The 17,737-nt window shown below is 34.0% G+C and overlaps 1 protein-coding gene across 1 annotated transcript; it reads left to right on the top strand.

Annotated features, from left to right (window-relative positions):
• Nucleotides 1-13,803: 13,803 nt before the first annotated feature.
• Nucleotides 13,804-15,079, top strand: LOC114273790 (VQ motif-containing protein 4). Its single transcript, XM_082887831.1, has 2 exons — nucleotides 13,804-14,051; nucleotides 14,194-15,079. Exons 1-2 carry the CDS (start codon nucleotides 13,995-13,997, stop codon nucleotides 14,839-14,841), a joined length of 705 nt encoding a protein of 234 aa, XP_082743957.1. The 5' UTR covers nucleotides 13,804-13,994; the 3' UTR covers nucleotides 14,842-15,079.
• Nucleotides 15,080-17,737: the final 2,658 nt, after the last annotated feature.

The following is a 17,737-nucleotide window of genomic DNA, read 5'->3' as shown; positions in this document are numbered from 1 at the left end:
ATCACATACCGCAATGACCACAATACCATATGAGGTTTAATTACACTTTTTCCTGCTAAACTATCACCATGCTGTTATAGTCTCTAAACTTTTTGTTTGGTCTTTTTAGTCCCTAAACTTTTAGAAACTCATGCTATTTGCTCCCTAATGGCAGATGATGTTAAACACTTAGGTCAAGTTTAGAAACTTATAAAAAAGTTAAAAAATTAAAAAATTACTCAAAAAGTTAATATTATTTATCAAAAGTCAACAATTACGGTTGTACAACTCTCAATTTGAATTTTTCTCAACAAATCAATTTTTACAATTTTTTATTCCACATTTTTTTCATAAAAAGTCAAAAAGTCAATCCAAACATCCATACTTTCAACCTCACTTTTTAGTCTAAAAAGACAAAAAAAAAAAAACTTATTTAGGACACCCTAAACAACCCCTTAATAGAAAAGGGGCGGATGTGCTCTGCACGTGAGTTGCAGTCCCCTCCATCCCGATCTTATCCAAAATCTTATCCACCAGCATTCTTCAACACATTATAATAAGCCTTCGAAATCAATTTCATATCACCATATTCAGTCCCATTATGAACCATCTACATGAAATTCCCAAACCCTCCTTCCCTAGTATAGGTCACGCATGAACCATCATCCACTTGGATTGTGATTTTCTTGATGTTGAGATAAGCCATGACGAGCGCCCTCTTCGTTGCTGGAGACGCCCATACCGAGGTAGATGATGCCCTTATCGACGACCTGGGGAAGGCGACGCTCAATGTTTTCGTACCACCCGTTGTTGCCATCGATGATGGTGTCGTCGGAGTCCATGTAGGCAGAGAAGGTAGAGATGGTTTGGTCGATCGAAGAGCCAGCTTTGACGAGGATGACAATGGATCTTGGACGATAAAGGGAGAAGACAGAGTCACCGAGGGTGTAATGGCCGATGTAAGAGGTGAAGGCCCTCACGATGAGCTCAATCTAGGGTTTCATCGATCTTAGACGTGCTGAGGTTGTGGACGGAGATTGGAAAACCTTTGTCGGCAATGTTGAGAGCTAGGTTTTGGCCCATCACAGCTAGGACTGCAAACGAGACGAGCCAAGCGGAGTCGAGTTTTAGTATCTTTGCCTTGTTTATTAAGATTTTAACGAGCTGAGCTTGAGCTTGAGATTGAGCTCAATAAAAATTTAATGAATCGAGCTCGTGTCGGGTTGGCTTAGGCTTGACTCGAACTCGAGCCTGTTCATGAGTTTTAACGAGTCAGAAATTTTATAAATTTTATAAATTTATACTTGCATGAGAGACTAAAGTTACAATTAAAATTTTGATTATACAATTATATAAATAATATATACATATAAACATTCTAAAAAAATCAATATTTTACCAAAATAATAATATCTACTACTAATATTATAAAAATGTACTATCTATAATGAACTCTTATTTATATTTATATTTTTTAAATATATAAATAACATATTATCTTTTTTTTTTATACATATTCTTACACTATTTAATATATAAATAATAAATATTAAACAAGTCAGCTAACGAGCCGAGTTTACTAGTCGAGCTCTAGAATGTTTGGGCTTATTTATTAAAAATCTAACGAGCTCGAACTCGAGCTTCAAAAAAATAAATAATAAATAAATAAATTTAACGAACAGAGTTTGAATGAGCTCTTATCGAGCCGAGCTAGAGCCTCTTCACAAACGGCTCTATTCATTTGCAGCTCTCACAGCCAAGTCAGCGAGACCTATATGAGAGAGAGCAGGTGAAACTGCTTTCATTTTTAAGGGTTTAGAGAGAGAGAGAGAGAGAAAGAAAGAAAGAGAAGGAGCTTAGAGAGAGTAGAAATAGACGATGGAGTGTTGTATTGGAGTTGAATTGAATAATATATCTATCTGTATATGTATGTATTGATAGAAAGAGTGAGAGTAAGAGTGAGAGAGAGAGACCAGCCTCACAACTCACGTGCAATGCACATGAGCCCCTTTTCTGTTAAGTATTTAACGCCATCCACCATTGGGGACCAAGTAGCATGAGTTTTTGGAAGTTTAGGAACTAAGAAGACAAAATCAATCAGTGTGGTTGATTTTAATTTTCTGAAATCAATTTTCTGGAAATGAAGTTTTTTTTTTTTTTTTGGTATATTTTTGTTTTTAGTGAATATTTTTTAAATTTTAAGCAATTTTTTTATTTTTTTAAATGAGCCTCACTTAGGGCTTGTTTGGGAAGAAAGATTTGGGGTTTTTTTTGGGGCTAAAATAGTCACAAAAAACAAAATAGGTTTTTTAACATAATAAGACAAAATATCACATCAAACCCATAATCATTACATTCTTTCTCTCACAAAAAAATCAAAAAAGTCAAAAGCTCTTCCCAAACGAGGCTTTTTAGTCTCAGGCTAAAATAGCCAAAAAAGTCAATCCAATTCCCAAACGAAGCCTTAGATATATCTAAAAAATAAAATATTTGTAAAATAATAGTTAAAAAAATAATAAATACACAAGAATACCAAAAATGTATTGAATTTTCATTTTTTTAGGGTATTTAGTGAATTTAAAAAAAAACAAAATCACAAATATTATACTTTTTAAGTGTATCTATGTTAGGTGTATTTAAAAACTAAAAAAATTTCTTAAAATATTAAAAAAAATTGGACATTTACATACAAGTTCCATATTGTGAACTTATACTCCGTTAAGTCCTAGATAAGATTATTTGCTCATTCAAGTCCCATTAATTTTTAATAGACCAATCTATCCTTAATTTACTCTTCTAAGTCCTCCATCACTGCCAGATGTCTTACTACATGCTTGGTGTGAAAAGTCGATGTCTTCATTCTCTCTCTTACTTTTAGACCCACTCCCCAATAACAACAACCAAACATGTCGTTCTCTCTCATTTGTTTTCTATTTTTTTTTTTTTTTAGACTCCCTCTTTCACATATAAAAAATAGAGCCCAAGCATTTTGACTTTGGTTCTCTCCTTATCTATCTCAACACCATCAACACCTGCCTCAACTCCCACACCATCATCGTTTTTCTCCACCATGCCAAATCAAAGCTCGTCTTCTCAATTTCCATATTCGATCACTCGTTCTCGAAGCTCTCTCTTCGTACCCACCAAATATACAACATCCTAAGTTCATCCTCATCATGGGTGATGTAGTTTCAGACCCAATACCCTCACATCCGCCATTGGTGACTACAAGAGCTTGGGAAAAAATGATGATTTTAGGTTCAACTGGGTTTGTCCTTTAAATGAGTGGGGACTCGATCACATTAAACTATACCTCCAAGACCACTTATTCCCCAAAAGAGGTATTTCATTCTCATCGTGCAATTTTCAATGGTTGTGCAAAAACTAAGAAATTTTCATAAACAATGGTTGTGTAAAATTTTTCAAATTTTTCTAGTTTTAAATTTGAGAATATTATCAGTTTAAAACTAGAAAAATGATAATATTCTCAATTTTAACACTAAAAAAATTGAAAAAATTCTCAATTTTATTGGATATTTTTGCAAACTGAAATCATTCTCAAATTTAAATTGAGAACATTCTCAATTTTGGAACTGAGAATATCTCAATTCTTACCTACAAACCAGATCTCCTGCCCCATCTCTTTAGTCGATTTCATATGCTCTATTTTGAACCCTGTAATTGAGCAATCAAGCATTTTAAGGGTTGGAGTTACACATACACACACAAAGTTGTTGCAAATTGAAGTGATCAAGGAAGAGAATAGATCGAAACGAAAGTGTAAAATGTAGAGGCATCACAATTACTATCCCAAATCTCATCACTCTCCATCTCTCTCTCTCTCTCTATATATATATATATATAGTTGTGTATACATAATTATATATATATATATATATATATTGGTTCAGATGTCTTCTGTTCGTCCAGATCTGACCACCAAAGTCTACCCAGAACCCTGCACTTCATCATAATCGGACGAGATTGACCATTTCGATCTCTTGCCCGATTCGATCCTGCTCCTGATCTTCAACAAGATCGGCGATGTCAAAGCCCTAGGTCGCTGCTGCGTCATTTCTCGCCGCTTCTACACCCTGGTCCCTCAGGTCGAAAACGTTGTTGTTCGTGTCGATTGCGTGATCTCCGACGACGATGCTTCTTCCGCTTCTGGATCCTCCGACAAATCTCGCGGAGCTTTCTCGAACCTGTTTCAATTCGTTTTCGGTGGAATCGTCAAGCCACTCCAAGCTCTAGGCCAGTTCTTGGGTCCCAAGAGATTGAACTCGGCTTCTTCTTCTTCTTTTTCTTCTTTTTCTTCTTCGCTTTCGGTTGGTACCGGAGCTTCGACTGATGATGAACTCGATCAGGGTAGTGTGACACATCATTCGCCTACTCAAGTTTTGAAGAATTTCAATGAAATTCGATGTCTCCGAATCGAGCTTTCCAGTGGTGAATTGGGTATCGATGAAGGTGTGTTGTTCAAAAGGGCATGAACGTCAATTGCATTTCAAAATGGGAGTTGTGCGTCCAAAAACTATTGCACAGGACTTGAGCTACCACAGCTACTATCATTAGGACTTTTAAGTAATTAATCCTATAATTCAGTAAAAACTAAAAAATACGAAAAATAAAAAATTTCAATTTTCTGAAAAGTGAATCCTAAAAATTCAAACCAAACAAACTGAATAATTTAGGAACTACATAAACAAAAGGGTAAATTACACTAACATCCCCTGAGGTTTCTATTTAATACAGATCCTCCTTCACGTTTGAAAAATTACACTTACCCCCCTGCTAGATTAAAATAACATATTTGCCCCTTAGCCTTTATAAATATAAACTAATAAAATAATGCTGATATTTTTGTTCATGCTTCTTTGGTTTAACTCACACAACAAAAAAATAAATTTTTAATTTTTTTTTTTGTGTTTTCTTATTTTTACTAATTTTTTTTAATATTTTAAAATTTTTTTTTAGATATACCTAATCTAGATATACGTAAGAAGTATAATATTTTGTATTTTTTTTAAATTCACCAAATACAAAAAAATAATAAAAAATATAAAAATTCAATAATACTGTAATAAATGTAAATGACGATGTTTTGTAATACTGTAATAAATATGGGTGAATAGACGAAAAAGAAAAATGATGGTAGAAATAAATAAATAAAAAATCTATTCGTATATAAAAATTTATAATAAAAAAAATCATACAAATGTTGTGATAGTGATGTTATTGTAAATATAAATCATGTTTATGGTGTTGTTTTTTAAAATGAAAGGTCACCATTAAACTATATTATTATATTTGAAAATTTTATATAAAATTTATGTTTGTATATCATCACTTAATATGTTCAGGTAGAATTTAATGATGAAAAGTTATAAAATGTAGTCATAATGATAGGAAGAAGAAATGGTAGAAAAAAAGACAAAATGGTCATTTAGAAAATTTTAGGGCATGACATCAGTAATTCAGGGGACAATTTGTAATGAGATTATAAATATTAGGGAGGGGAATGTAATTTTTCAAACGTGAGAGGGGGATCTGTATTAAATAGAAAGTTCAGGGTTGTTAGTGTAATTTACTGTAACAACCCTCATACTGTTTACCGATTAATGACTGATTGATTACGGATAACCATCGATTACCGTTAAACTGAATTGATTATGACTGATAATTGGACTGATTAAAGTACTGAACTAACTGACTGGAATTAATTGACTAAGTCTATCTGTTTAATTGTGCATCTATCTGTTTGATTGATTATTTGATCTGTTCGTGTGTTACGTTTAAACTGCTAATTGAAGGCCTTGTCGGCGGCCGAACCGGGAATTGATTGATGTTTTAGGATCCTCATAATTAATGTGATTTTATGGTATAATTATCTGAAAACTGTTAGGTATGATTAAATTAGATTAAGTATTGATCAATTACATAGTTTGATTTATTTACCGTTTTGCCACCCTTAGTGGCCCACTCAATATAACATATGAGCCTCGTATACACTTGAAACAAACATTTCCTCAGCCCTTTCTTGAGCCTTGCCGACCTAGAGAGTAGAGAGGGAGAGAAATTGGTTTTTCACCTTGAATTGCTCGGAAACTTGAAGAATTGCTTGGTAATTGAAGTGTAGATTGCTAAATTGGACCTCTAGACTTGCATTCAAGGAACCTAGGTAAGGATTTCATCTTCTCATTCTTGTGTTTGAACTAATTCTTGCATGGTCCATGTTAAATTGTAGAGCTAAGTCATGTTTTAGTTCTCACATGGCGAATTGAAGCTCATTTCATGCATGCATGTTTGAATTAATGAGTTTTGAGTTGAATTCATGGTAAAATGGTGCATGCATGTTCATAATTTTGTAATGGTCCATGTTTTCAACTTGTTTTTGGATTAATTGGCTCCTTAGAGCATCAAATTGGAACTTCCAAATGATTTGAATTCATGCATGTTTGCGTGTTCATATTGTTCATGAAATTAGTTTGAAATTGAGTTTGAATTAAGCACCATTGGGCCTTGATTTCTCAAAATTGAGCTTTGAACTATGATACTCTATGTGTTTATAAATGTTTTCCAGAAAATGGGCCCAAGAGGATTGGTTTTGATGCATTTGAATGTGAGTTGGAGCTTGGAGGTGCAATATAGAATTCCCAGATTCTGCACTTCCACTCGAGCGGGGGGAAGTGCCGCTCGAGCGTGGAACTCGAGCATCCAGTATCTTTGCACTGTTTTACAGTCCGCTCGAGCGGAGGATTGGGCGCTCGAGCGGAGTCATGTCTCAAGCTCGAGCGGGCGTCGAGCGGAGATTTCACCCATCCAGTACTTTTACAATACGCTCGAGCGGGAAAGTTGATGCTCGAGCGTGTACCTTTGTTGCATGACCGCTCGAGCGGGTAAACCCGCGCTCGAGCGGGACTCTGTTTTTCTGAAAATGCTTTTAAATGTACATCTTTGCATCCTCATCCCATTCTAGGCATTCTTAGGCCTAGTTTAAGGCATCTTGTTGAGGATAGATGTAGAACACACCGAGGCATTAGGGGTTAAATTATGTTATCTCCCAACTGTGTAGCTTAGTGTGTGTTCAATCTGTTAACTGCGTAGGGTTGGCGACTGGGGAGACGCGCTCTAGCATACTGTAGCCCAAACTCTGTGAGTAACAACTGTGTAACGATATGTTCAAAATGATTATCTTCTGAACAATTGAACTGTACTGCTTTCTGAACTGTTACTGTTAATTGAATGAATGTATGTCCTCTATTCTGAACTGTATTGTGGCATCCTTAGCAACTACTGTTACTGACTGTTACTGTTACAGAGATCTCTGTCGGTTCCCTCGTGGAACCACTACTGTTTACTGATTGATGGCCATCATTACTGTTCGGTCTTTAAGACCTACTGTTTACTGTTATGCTAATGGATGTACCACATATGATTGAATAACTGTTCTGACTGAAAGACTGAAGTATTGTTTAATGAACTGATTTCATTACTGTAAGGACATTTCATTCTTAACCTCCTTACACATTATGTTAGTCACTGGGCTTTAGCTCACTGTTTATATATATATGTAGGTGCTCAGCCACCAGATCGGAGCTAGGAGCGCGGGTTAGACTCCAGTTTTGTGAAGCCAGCCTTTGTGCCTCACTGCGAGGTTCCGAGTTGCCATGCTATGGCTTTGGGGTGTCTTGTTTTTCCCCCGTCTGTCTCCGTAGTGTTTGGTTTACTGTATAGACTGTCAGCTACTAACTGTACTGTTATCAAGGGATTTGGTCCCTGTATTGTGCGACTGTAAATTTTGTATAGACTGTACTATTTGTATATGTAAATGCATGAAAAATCTTCTTGGCATACAGACTGTCACAGCTCAATGGACATTATTTATTTACTGTTTTGGCTTCCGCCAGGCCCTGTACTCTGTTTTACTATACTACTGTTCTGCAGGCCTTCGGTAATCTCGGATTACTGGCCAGTTACGGTGCTAAACCCATAGGGCTGGGTTTGGGTCGTGACATTTACCCTAAACAAAATGGTGTAGCTTAAAAGGTAAAAGTGCAACTAACCCTATGATATTACTATTTGGTTGGGGGATTTGAGGAATGATTTAAAAAGGGAAATGGAAAAGGAATGTGAAATGTGAATAAAAAAATACCTACATTTCATATAGTTTCACACACCTTTTACCTTTCATTTTTCAAAGCCCTTCCCAAATCCCCAACCAAATACATCATAAGGGAAATTCTATTTCCACATAACTATTTATCTCAGTGCACACACCTATTAATTTGATTCTTGATTATTCTTCTAATTCAACGCACTAGATATTCCAATTATACCTTAATTCATATCCTTATGCATACACCATCTAAACCATCTTTCAAAACACATTTATCTCCTTTACCCATCCCCAACCATAGACCTAGGAATGGCAACGGGCCGAGGCGGGGCTGGGTACCACCCTCCCCGTCCCCGTCCCCGATCCCCGAAGGTTAAAAAATCCCCGTCCTCGTCCCCGATCCCCAGCGGGGGAACCTATCACCCCCCTGTCACCATCCCCTAACGGGGATCGCGTTTCCCCGACCCCGAAAAATTTTTGAGTTTTTTTTTTTTTAAATTTTGTTCAAGAACAGCAAATCAGTATAACAGACCAGATCTGAGTACCAACAATCATCATTAACAGATTTAAATTAAAAAAAAAATAATCTGAAAAATTAAAAAAAAATCAGTATATGTTTTCATCAATCAGATTATTTTAAAAAAATAATCTTAGTACCAACAATCAGTATATGTTTTCATCATCAACAACAGATTTAAATTAAAAAAAGTAATCTGAAAAAAAAAATGTTTTCATCATCACCAACAAGATCAGATCACAGAGAGAGAGAGAGAGATAACAAACAGATTTGAGTACAGATCTGATCGACGCCGACGGTGGCTGTGGCGAGATCGAGGGAGAGAAGAACGAGAAGAACGAGAGGCGACTGTGAGAGTGAGAATGAGATCGACGGTGTCTGACGAGATCGACGGTGGCTGTGAGAGAGAGAGAGAAGAACGAGAGGCGACGTCTTCTCTCTCAGTCGTTGAGAGAGAGAGAAGAACGAGAGTTGAGAGAGTGGGAATGGAACGAACGAGAGAGTGAGAGACAGTGCATGGGTTATATATATTTATATATATACAAGGGGTATAAAATTACAATGCACGGGTTATTTTTTTTTTATATATATATATATATATATAAGGGGTATAAAAGTAATTTTATTTCGAAAAAATTCGGGGATGGGTCCAGGGCCGGGCCGAGGCTTGAACACTGATTACCGTCCCCGGCCCTGAACAAATCGGGGATTGATTTTCAAATACCATCTTCTCCCCGTCGAGGGTATTTTTCGGAGAAAACCCGCTAAAATCGAGAACGGGGTCGGGAATCCCCGTCGGGTCAGTTTCAAATTGCCATTCCTACATATATCTCGTACTGCACCAAAAAGCTCCCCTAATCATCATCCATTCTTTCTTCAAAATTCGGATCTTTGAATCCACAAGAATCCATAAGATCTCAACAAAAAACTAACTAAGAAAAGGAGACAAAGTGAGAGAGAGAGAGAGAGTTAAAACAGCAAGGCGTTTGGGGTCGCAATCACAGTTGATAAAACTTCTTTAGCACTTTCTCATCAGTCTCTTTCCCAAGCACCACTTTGCGTGTCTTTTTCGATTTCTAGAACTATGTTTTTACCAGATGGCACTGGTTTCATCTTCTCTTCTGTTCGTTCGTCATCTGCCTCTACTGTCTTTCCTATTGATAAGAAGTCAAGAGTAGTTACAACATCACTGATCAAAGGCTAAGTACTAGCTTTCTCTTGTAGACACACTGCCACTATTGCAAGAGTCTGGTACAACCCCTTTGTAGGGTAGTTGCCTTCTAGCTTTGGATTGGCCATTAATGTAAGGCTCCGTTTGTTTTGGGTGAAAGAGAGGGTATTGAGATTGCTAATACCAAGGTATTAGTAATAGCCTTGTTTGTTTTGGGAGAAGGCCTTGGGACTATTAGTCCCTTGGTATTACTAATACCCTTGGAGAGGGGATTGGTAAGGAGGAGGTAAAGATGATATTAAAAAAATAGTGAGGGGATTAGAAATTTTTTTATTTTTTTTTATTTTTTATATATAGGAAATTTTTTTTTAAAATATAATTTTTAATTTTTTATATTTTTTTATTTGTTTTATTATTTTATATAAAAATAATTTAATAATCCCCTCACTATCAATCCCCTCACTACTAATCCCTTTACTATCAATCCCCTCACTAACAATCCCCTCACTATCAATCCCCTCCATTCTATCTCTGGAAACAAACGGGACCTAAACATCCTTTTATCTTTGAAGAGAGGTTGTGCTTGCAAAACAATAACATTATAACTTACATGACTAAACTAAGCTAGGCCACAAATTTATCAAAATGTTTGATTTTGAAATCCTAAAGTTAAATTCTTTGAAGTTCTTAGTACATTGAGATTTTTTTTTTGTTTTAAAAAGATATATATAGAGAATTTTAATATAATATTGTGGGTGTATTTTGATATCTATTGTAATAATTTTACTTTAAAATATAATTATTATTAAAATAAAATTTTATTAAATATATACACAAAAATAAATAAATGTGTAAAAATAAAATTCTTCTTGTACTTAGCTTTCAGGCGCCTCTTGCAAGTCAATGGCAAATATTGAAACTTGTTTCACAACTTCTTATCTCTCTCACAACCAAGGTTGTTAAAATCGAGATCCTACATTGGATCGTTGGAGGTGTTTATAGGATCGGATCGTAGAATCGGATCGAAGATCGTAAGATCCTACCAAAAAAGACAAATTACATAATAATTTAATTTAAATAAATTTTATTATAAAGTATACACAAAATGAGCCTATATTTTATTAAAAAGAAGTGAAAATATTGTGAAAAATATAATACTCTATGTAAAATGTACATATAATAATATACAATAGAAAACTCGATGGTAAAAGTTTTGTATTTTATCAAAAAAGAAGGTGAAGAAGAAGAAGAATTCTATAACAAAATAATTCACAATCTACAATAATGCATAAAAAACGAAGAAAAAATATTTAATAAAGTTGGATATGAAAATAGATTAAGAACTCAAAAGAGTAGCTTAACCGAATGATAAGATTTGTCGTTAGCATCCCTGGTGGAGCAGATTCAACTGGAATAAAGTTGCAATCATCTTACCCTCGTCAAACTCCGCTAAAGATAAGTTTGTTTTTCCGACTATTTAATTTTCTTAAATTACCGCAATATTTGAATGTTTGTTTCCTAGTTTATTTTTCTTAGTCTATTTGATTCAATACGACTTAATTTTTATCATTTATTTTGACCATGTAAATTGGTATTTAGACAATAAATATAAAATTTACAATAAAGTGTCATACAATACAAAATAAGGCTTGTAAATTGGATCGGATAGGATCAGATTCGGATCGAGATTTCATGATCCTATAAGATCCCACTATCAGGATCGAAAGATCCTACCTATAAGAAGATTTTTACACGATTCGGATCGATTATATTTAAATGGATCGTAAGATCGTAGAATCGTAAGATCCAAATCGAGATTCTGATAATCATGCTCACAACCCCACACCCCATGGTGTGAAATTCCAAAAACCACCAATGCCCTCTTGCCACTTGGACTTTTTCTCTACCTCGATTACCACTCTCTTTATCATTGGGTGCATTCACTGTCTTTCCAAATGAGTGTAGGCTGCATATAAATAAAAAAAAAATGACTGAGACTCCACCAGCCAGAGAAGGTTGATTGGTTCAAATATATATATACTTTTTTTCTCCTCACTTTGACTCTTTTTGATACCACGTGTATGTGAAGGTGGCAGGGTACCCAAGTGAAGGTTTGTATCAGTTTTGTAAATAAAATCATTTGTAAATATGTTTGTGCTTGGCTTGGTAAAATTTAGTTTGAACTTGAATTTTTTTTTTTTGTTATTTATTTTTACGTTCGAGTCTAAATTCGTTAAATTTTTAATAAATAAATTTAAACATATTAAAATTTAATTCGTAAACTTAACTCGTTAGTTAACTCATTTAATATTTATTATTTATATATTAAATGATATAAAAATATGTATAAAAAATATAAATGTAATTATTTATATAATAATTGTAGTAAATATTATTATTTTAATAAAATATTATTTTTTTAGCATGTTTATATATATTGTATATATAATTATATAATTAAAATTTTAATTATAATTTTAATCTCATACGTACATATGAATTTACAATTTTTTTTGCTTGTTAAAATTCATGAACAGACTCGAGCTCGAATAAAGTTTAAGCCAACTTGACTCGAGGTCGATTCATTAAATTTTTATTAAATTCGAGATCGAGTTCCAACTCACTAAACAATGCTAGGTATCATAAAAAATATTTTATGAAAATGATCATGACAGATTTTTTACTCTTAAATTAGATATATATGGGTTTGTTTGGCAAGATGGTATGTGGCTAAAATAGCCTAACAAAACATCACATCCAACCTATAATTATTACACTTTTCTTTCACAAAAAAAGTCAAAAAGTCCTTCCAAAACCAAGCTTTTTAGCCCAGGCTAAAATAGCCAAAAAAAGTCAAAAAGTCAAAAAGCCAACCCACTTCCCAAACCAACCCATAATAAGGCCAAGTTTGGCATATTGCAAAAAAGTCAAAAAGTCAAAAAGTTACCTAAAAAGTTAAAAAGTTAACACTATTCACCAAAAGTCAACAATTACGGCTGTACAACTTCCAATCATAATTTTTCCTTACAAATCAATTTTTACAATTTTTTATTACACATTTTTCCATAAAAAGTCAAAAAATTAACCTAAACATCCATATTTTCTTCCTTAATTTTTTAGTTCAAAAAGACAAAAAGTACACTTATTTAGGACACCCCAAACAACCCCTAAGTTACAAAATGTAATATAAGGATGAAAATTCGTTTATGATCATTTTCATAAAACATTTTTTATAATGCCTAACATTTTTCCAACTAAGGTCTCGTTTGGGAATAGACTTTTTTAATAACTTTTTAATTTTTTGGCTAAAATGTGATGTAAAAAAAAGGCAGTGGCTTTGGTCCAGTCCAAGATCGGACTGGACCGTGCTGTTGGGCCTGTGGGGGTCCACCACGGGTTCCGTTTTGATAATCCGAACCGTTGAATATGTATAACTCGTCGAGTACTATATGCCTGTAAAAAATCACGTTGATCGGATATCGATAGCTATGTAAACAAAACAGTTTTTATCAACCGTTAATTGTTTTACCGTCCATTTTTTTATACGAAATTGAGTTGATCACATAGCTATTGATATCCGATCAACGTGATTTTTTACAGGCATGTAGTACTCGACGAGTTCTACACATTGTATGGTTCGGATGATCAAAATAGACGAAAAAATGGGCCCCATGGGCCAAACTGGACGGGTCCAATCTTGATATCAACTTGAGACAAGCTGGACCCTAAAAAAAAACTAGTATATTTGAAATGACTTTTTAATTTTTTACAAAAAAATATATAAAAAATAAAGAGAATTTTTTTTTTAATATTTTAATATAAATTATTAACTTTTTAATTTTTTAATAACTTTTTAATTTTTTTACTAAAAAAATTACTTGCCAAACGAAATCTATATATACTAAAACTGGATTTGTTTGTAGCCCATATGAGCCACACCACCAACAAATCAAACAAAGGCACGTGGGAAACAATCTCTTTTAAGCGTGTGAAGAGTTACCACAAAAGGCCCAAAATCCTCCCCAAAACATCTTTACCAAACCAAGGAAAGTAACAAAGGAGTTGCAAAATGCTCAGATTCTCGTCATCTCATCTAAATTTCTCATCAAAGTTTGTTCCAAACACTCCCCATTCTCTCTCCCTCTCTAGTCTTTCTTCCATTTTTCTCTTCTTTAACCCTCTTTCTCTCTTCAAAAACAGACCCATCAATGGAAAACTCATCAAAATTCCAAGAAAATCCAAACCCATCTTCAAATTACCATCTCATCTAATCTCTCATCAAGGTTTGTTCCAAACACCCCCATTCTCTCTCTCCCTCTCACTCTTTCTTCCCCTTTAACCCTTTTTTCTCTCTTCAAAATCAGACCATCAATGGAATACCCATCAAAATTCCAAGAAAATCAAAACCCATCTCCAAACAGCCATAGCACCAACAGTACAAGCAGTAGCAGCAGCAGCAATGGCCTCAGCCACCAACCACCACCCAAACCCATCACCAAATCCGAACCCAACAACCCGTACCCGACCACCTTCGTCCAAGCCGACACCTCCTGCTTCAAACAAGTAGTTCAACTCCTCACCGGATCATCCGACACCGCCAAACACGCCGCCCGACCCGACCCACCAAGAAACCCGATCCCACCCATCAAATCCGGACCCAAGAAACAACCCTCTTCTTCAAAGCTCTACGAGCGACGAAACAGCCTGAGGAACTTCAAAATCAGCCCTTTGGTACCCGGACTCGCCCACACTTCCGGGTCCTCGCCCCGACAACCCGCTTTGCCAGAGATTTTGTCGCCGAGTATACTTGACTTCCCATCTCTGGTTCTCAGCCCGGTCACTCCTCTCATACCCGACCCGTTTAACAGGTCTCAACACAGTACACCCACGAGTGTTGGAAGCTTGGATATGGAGGCTGAGAGCGAAGCAATAGCCCAAAAGGGTTTCTATTTGCACCCGTCGCCGGCGAATACTCCGAGAGAGTCGGAGCCCCGACTCCTTCCTCTGTTTCCGGTTACTTCGCCCCGGTTCTCAGGTTCTTCTTCATGTTCTTGAGCACGTTTCTATTATTGTATTTTTTTTTTTTTTTGGTGGTTAAATTTTTATATATAGATAATTATATAAATTGGAATTAATGTGGCAAATGTTGTTGTGTATTTGTAATGGACAATTTGGAGAAAGAGAGAAAAATGAGAGAGGGACAACTTTCACTTGTATGTCTTGATTCTCTCTCTCTCTCTCCTTCTTTTATTTATTTTTATAATAATAATAATAATAATTATTATTTTATATATTTCTTGGACTTTTGACTTCAATTATTGAGTTGTATTATGTTGACGAAAAGGAAATTCATTTCTTTTCCCCCTTCCTCTTAAAATGAATCGATCGACACATGAAATGTTGAAGTTAGGATTTTGATCCGCTTCATTCTTTGTTTATAAGGATGTTTTTCATTACATATTTAATGAGCATGAAATATAACTAAATGATATAGTGAACCTCTCCATTAGGCCAAGTTTGGCATGATTGAAAAAAGATAAAAAGTCAAAAAGTCACTATCTTATTTAAGTCACATCACCTCTCTAACACATCACTTCAAACCCAACCCAAACCCAACCCAACCCATATTTCATAAAAAGTCAAAAAGTACACTTATTTAGTCTTCTCAAACTAGGCCTAAATATGTAAATAAGATCTTCTTAGTATGTTTTGATTCAAATTAACATAATACTTTTATCCACTATGGCCCTTTGTCTTAGGTAAAAAAATATATATTAAAATAACTAATAAAATAAAATATCATATCTTATACATTAATTGATAATTTTTTTCTCTAACAATAATCTATATTCAATTATTAAAAAAATCACAAATCATCTCAAAGATAATTTTTTTTCTCGCATAAAATAGTCTCAAAATTAAAATGCTAACTAAAATACCAAGTTTCCAAATGAGACCTAGGTCTTACAATTGGGTAACAACACATAGTTTAAAATGGGTGTGCACTGGAATAAGATGAATGAGAATATATAATTATTTAATACTTTGTTAGGTTAATTACACTTTTAACAATGTGCTTTGATCTAAATTTTATTTTAGGCTTTATATTTTTATATTAAATAATTTGATTCTTGCATTTTAAATCTAGTTTTAATTTTATCATTTAATCTAAATTTTTGTTGTTATTTTATTTTATTTTTTAAGCGTATACCTTAAAGCCCCGTTTGTTTGGGATTATAGGAAGAGGATTGAGACTACTAATACCTTGTTTGTTTTGAGAGATGGCCTTGGGACTAATAATACTTTGGAATTACTAATACCCTTGGAAGGGGGATTCATAGTGAGGAGGTAGAGATGGTATTAGAAAAATAGTGAGAGGATTAGAAATTTTTTTATTTTTTTTATTTTTTATATATTGAGAATTTTTTTTAAAAATATTAATGTTTAATTTTTATATTTTTTTATTTGTTTTATTATTTTATATAAAAATAATTTAATAATTTCTCACTATCAATCCCCTCACTAACAATTCTCTCACTATTAATTCCCTCACTATCAATCCTTTCATTAACAATCTCCTTATTATCAATCCCCTCACTATCAATTCTCTCTATTTTATCTCTGAAAACAAACAGGGTCTAAGAGACTAACATGGTTTGGAATAATCTAAATAAGTGTACTTTTTGACTTTTTACGAAAAGATGTGCAGAAAAGTAGAGAGGTGATGTGATGAAAAAAAGATAAAAAGATAAAAAGTGTGTACTCATTAGTACACCCCAAACAAAATTGTTGACTTTGGGTTCGCTTGGGAAGAAAATTGACTTTTTGGCTATTTTAGCATGAGGCTAAAAAGTCTGGTTTGGGATGAACTTTTTGACTTTTTGTGAAAGAAAAATTGTAATGATTATAAGTTGGATGTGATGTTTTGTCTTATTAGACTAAAAAATTTATTTTGTTTTTCTGTGGTTATTTTAGCCAAAAAGCCTAGGGCTAAAACAGAAGAATCAAACTGAAACTAAATTTAAAATGTAGGGATTAAATTGTTCAATTTAAAATTATAGGGATTAAAGTGAAATTTAAGTCAAAGTGTAAGAGAGTGAAAAGTATAATTAACCTACTTTGTTAAATGTGTACTACACATTTTTGGAGCATCATCTAAAAAAAAAAGTCATATTTATGTATATTATAAATTTATTTTATAGGGAATCATTGATTTTTGTTGAAAATTTAGCTTACTAATTTTGAAATTATGAGTTCAAATTTAAGAAAATTATTTTTAGTAAAATTATATTCAATTTTTTTCATTTCATTACGTGCATAGCACGGATTGATTACGATAAATAATAACAAGGGCAAATTACAAATACCTCCCTCGAGAATTGGTGAAAATACAAATTCTCTCCTGAGGTTTGAGAAATTACATTCCGCCCCTTGAGGTTTATATTTTCATAACAAATTACCTCCTGAGATTTTTATTTTCATACAGATTTCCCCCCAAAATTTTCCTAATTTGTTATGAAAATTTGATCCTCGGAGGGCAATTTGTAATTTCTCAAACCTCAGGGGGGAATGTGTATTTTCACCAAACTTTAAGGGGGGTGTTTGTAATTTTCCCTAATAACAAATATTAGGTTATTTCTTCATTCAATAGAAACTGTTGGATTTTTTTTTTATTTTTTATATCAATAAATATATATTAGGTTAGAAGTGGAGATAAATGAATAGGGCAGAAAAGGGTCAATGAAATGGTGGAGCAAATGGGGCTTAGCTGTCAAGAAAATGAGTAGAAGAATGGACATGGAATCTTGACCCCTTGGTGTTGTCTTTCTAAATTGAAGAAAAGATGCCAAGAGAGGGGAACAATTTGTTGAGCACTACCATCTTTGATATAACTTTGATGGGGATATATGTATCCCACTTTCCATTGCTTTATGCCACAAATTTTGGGTTA

Source organism: Camellia sinensis, chromosome 9 (genome assembly GCF_055761805.1).
Source record: "Camellia sinensis isolate YWXY chromosome 9, ASM5576180v1, whole genome shotgun sequence".
NCBI lineage: Eukaryota > Viridiplantae > Streptophyta > Magnoliopsida > Ericales > Theaceae > Camellia > Camellia sinensis.
The sequence above is the reverse complement of the archived record's forward strand: the minus strand, read 5'-3'. Positions and strand labels throughout refer to the sequence as shown.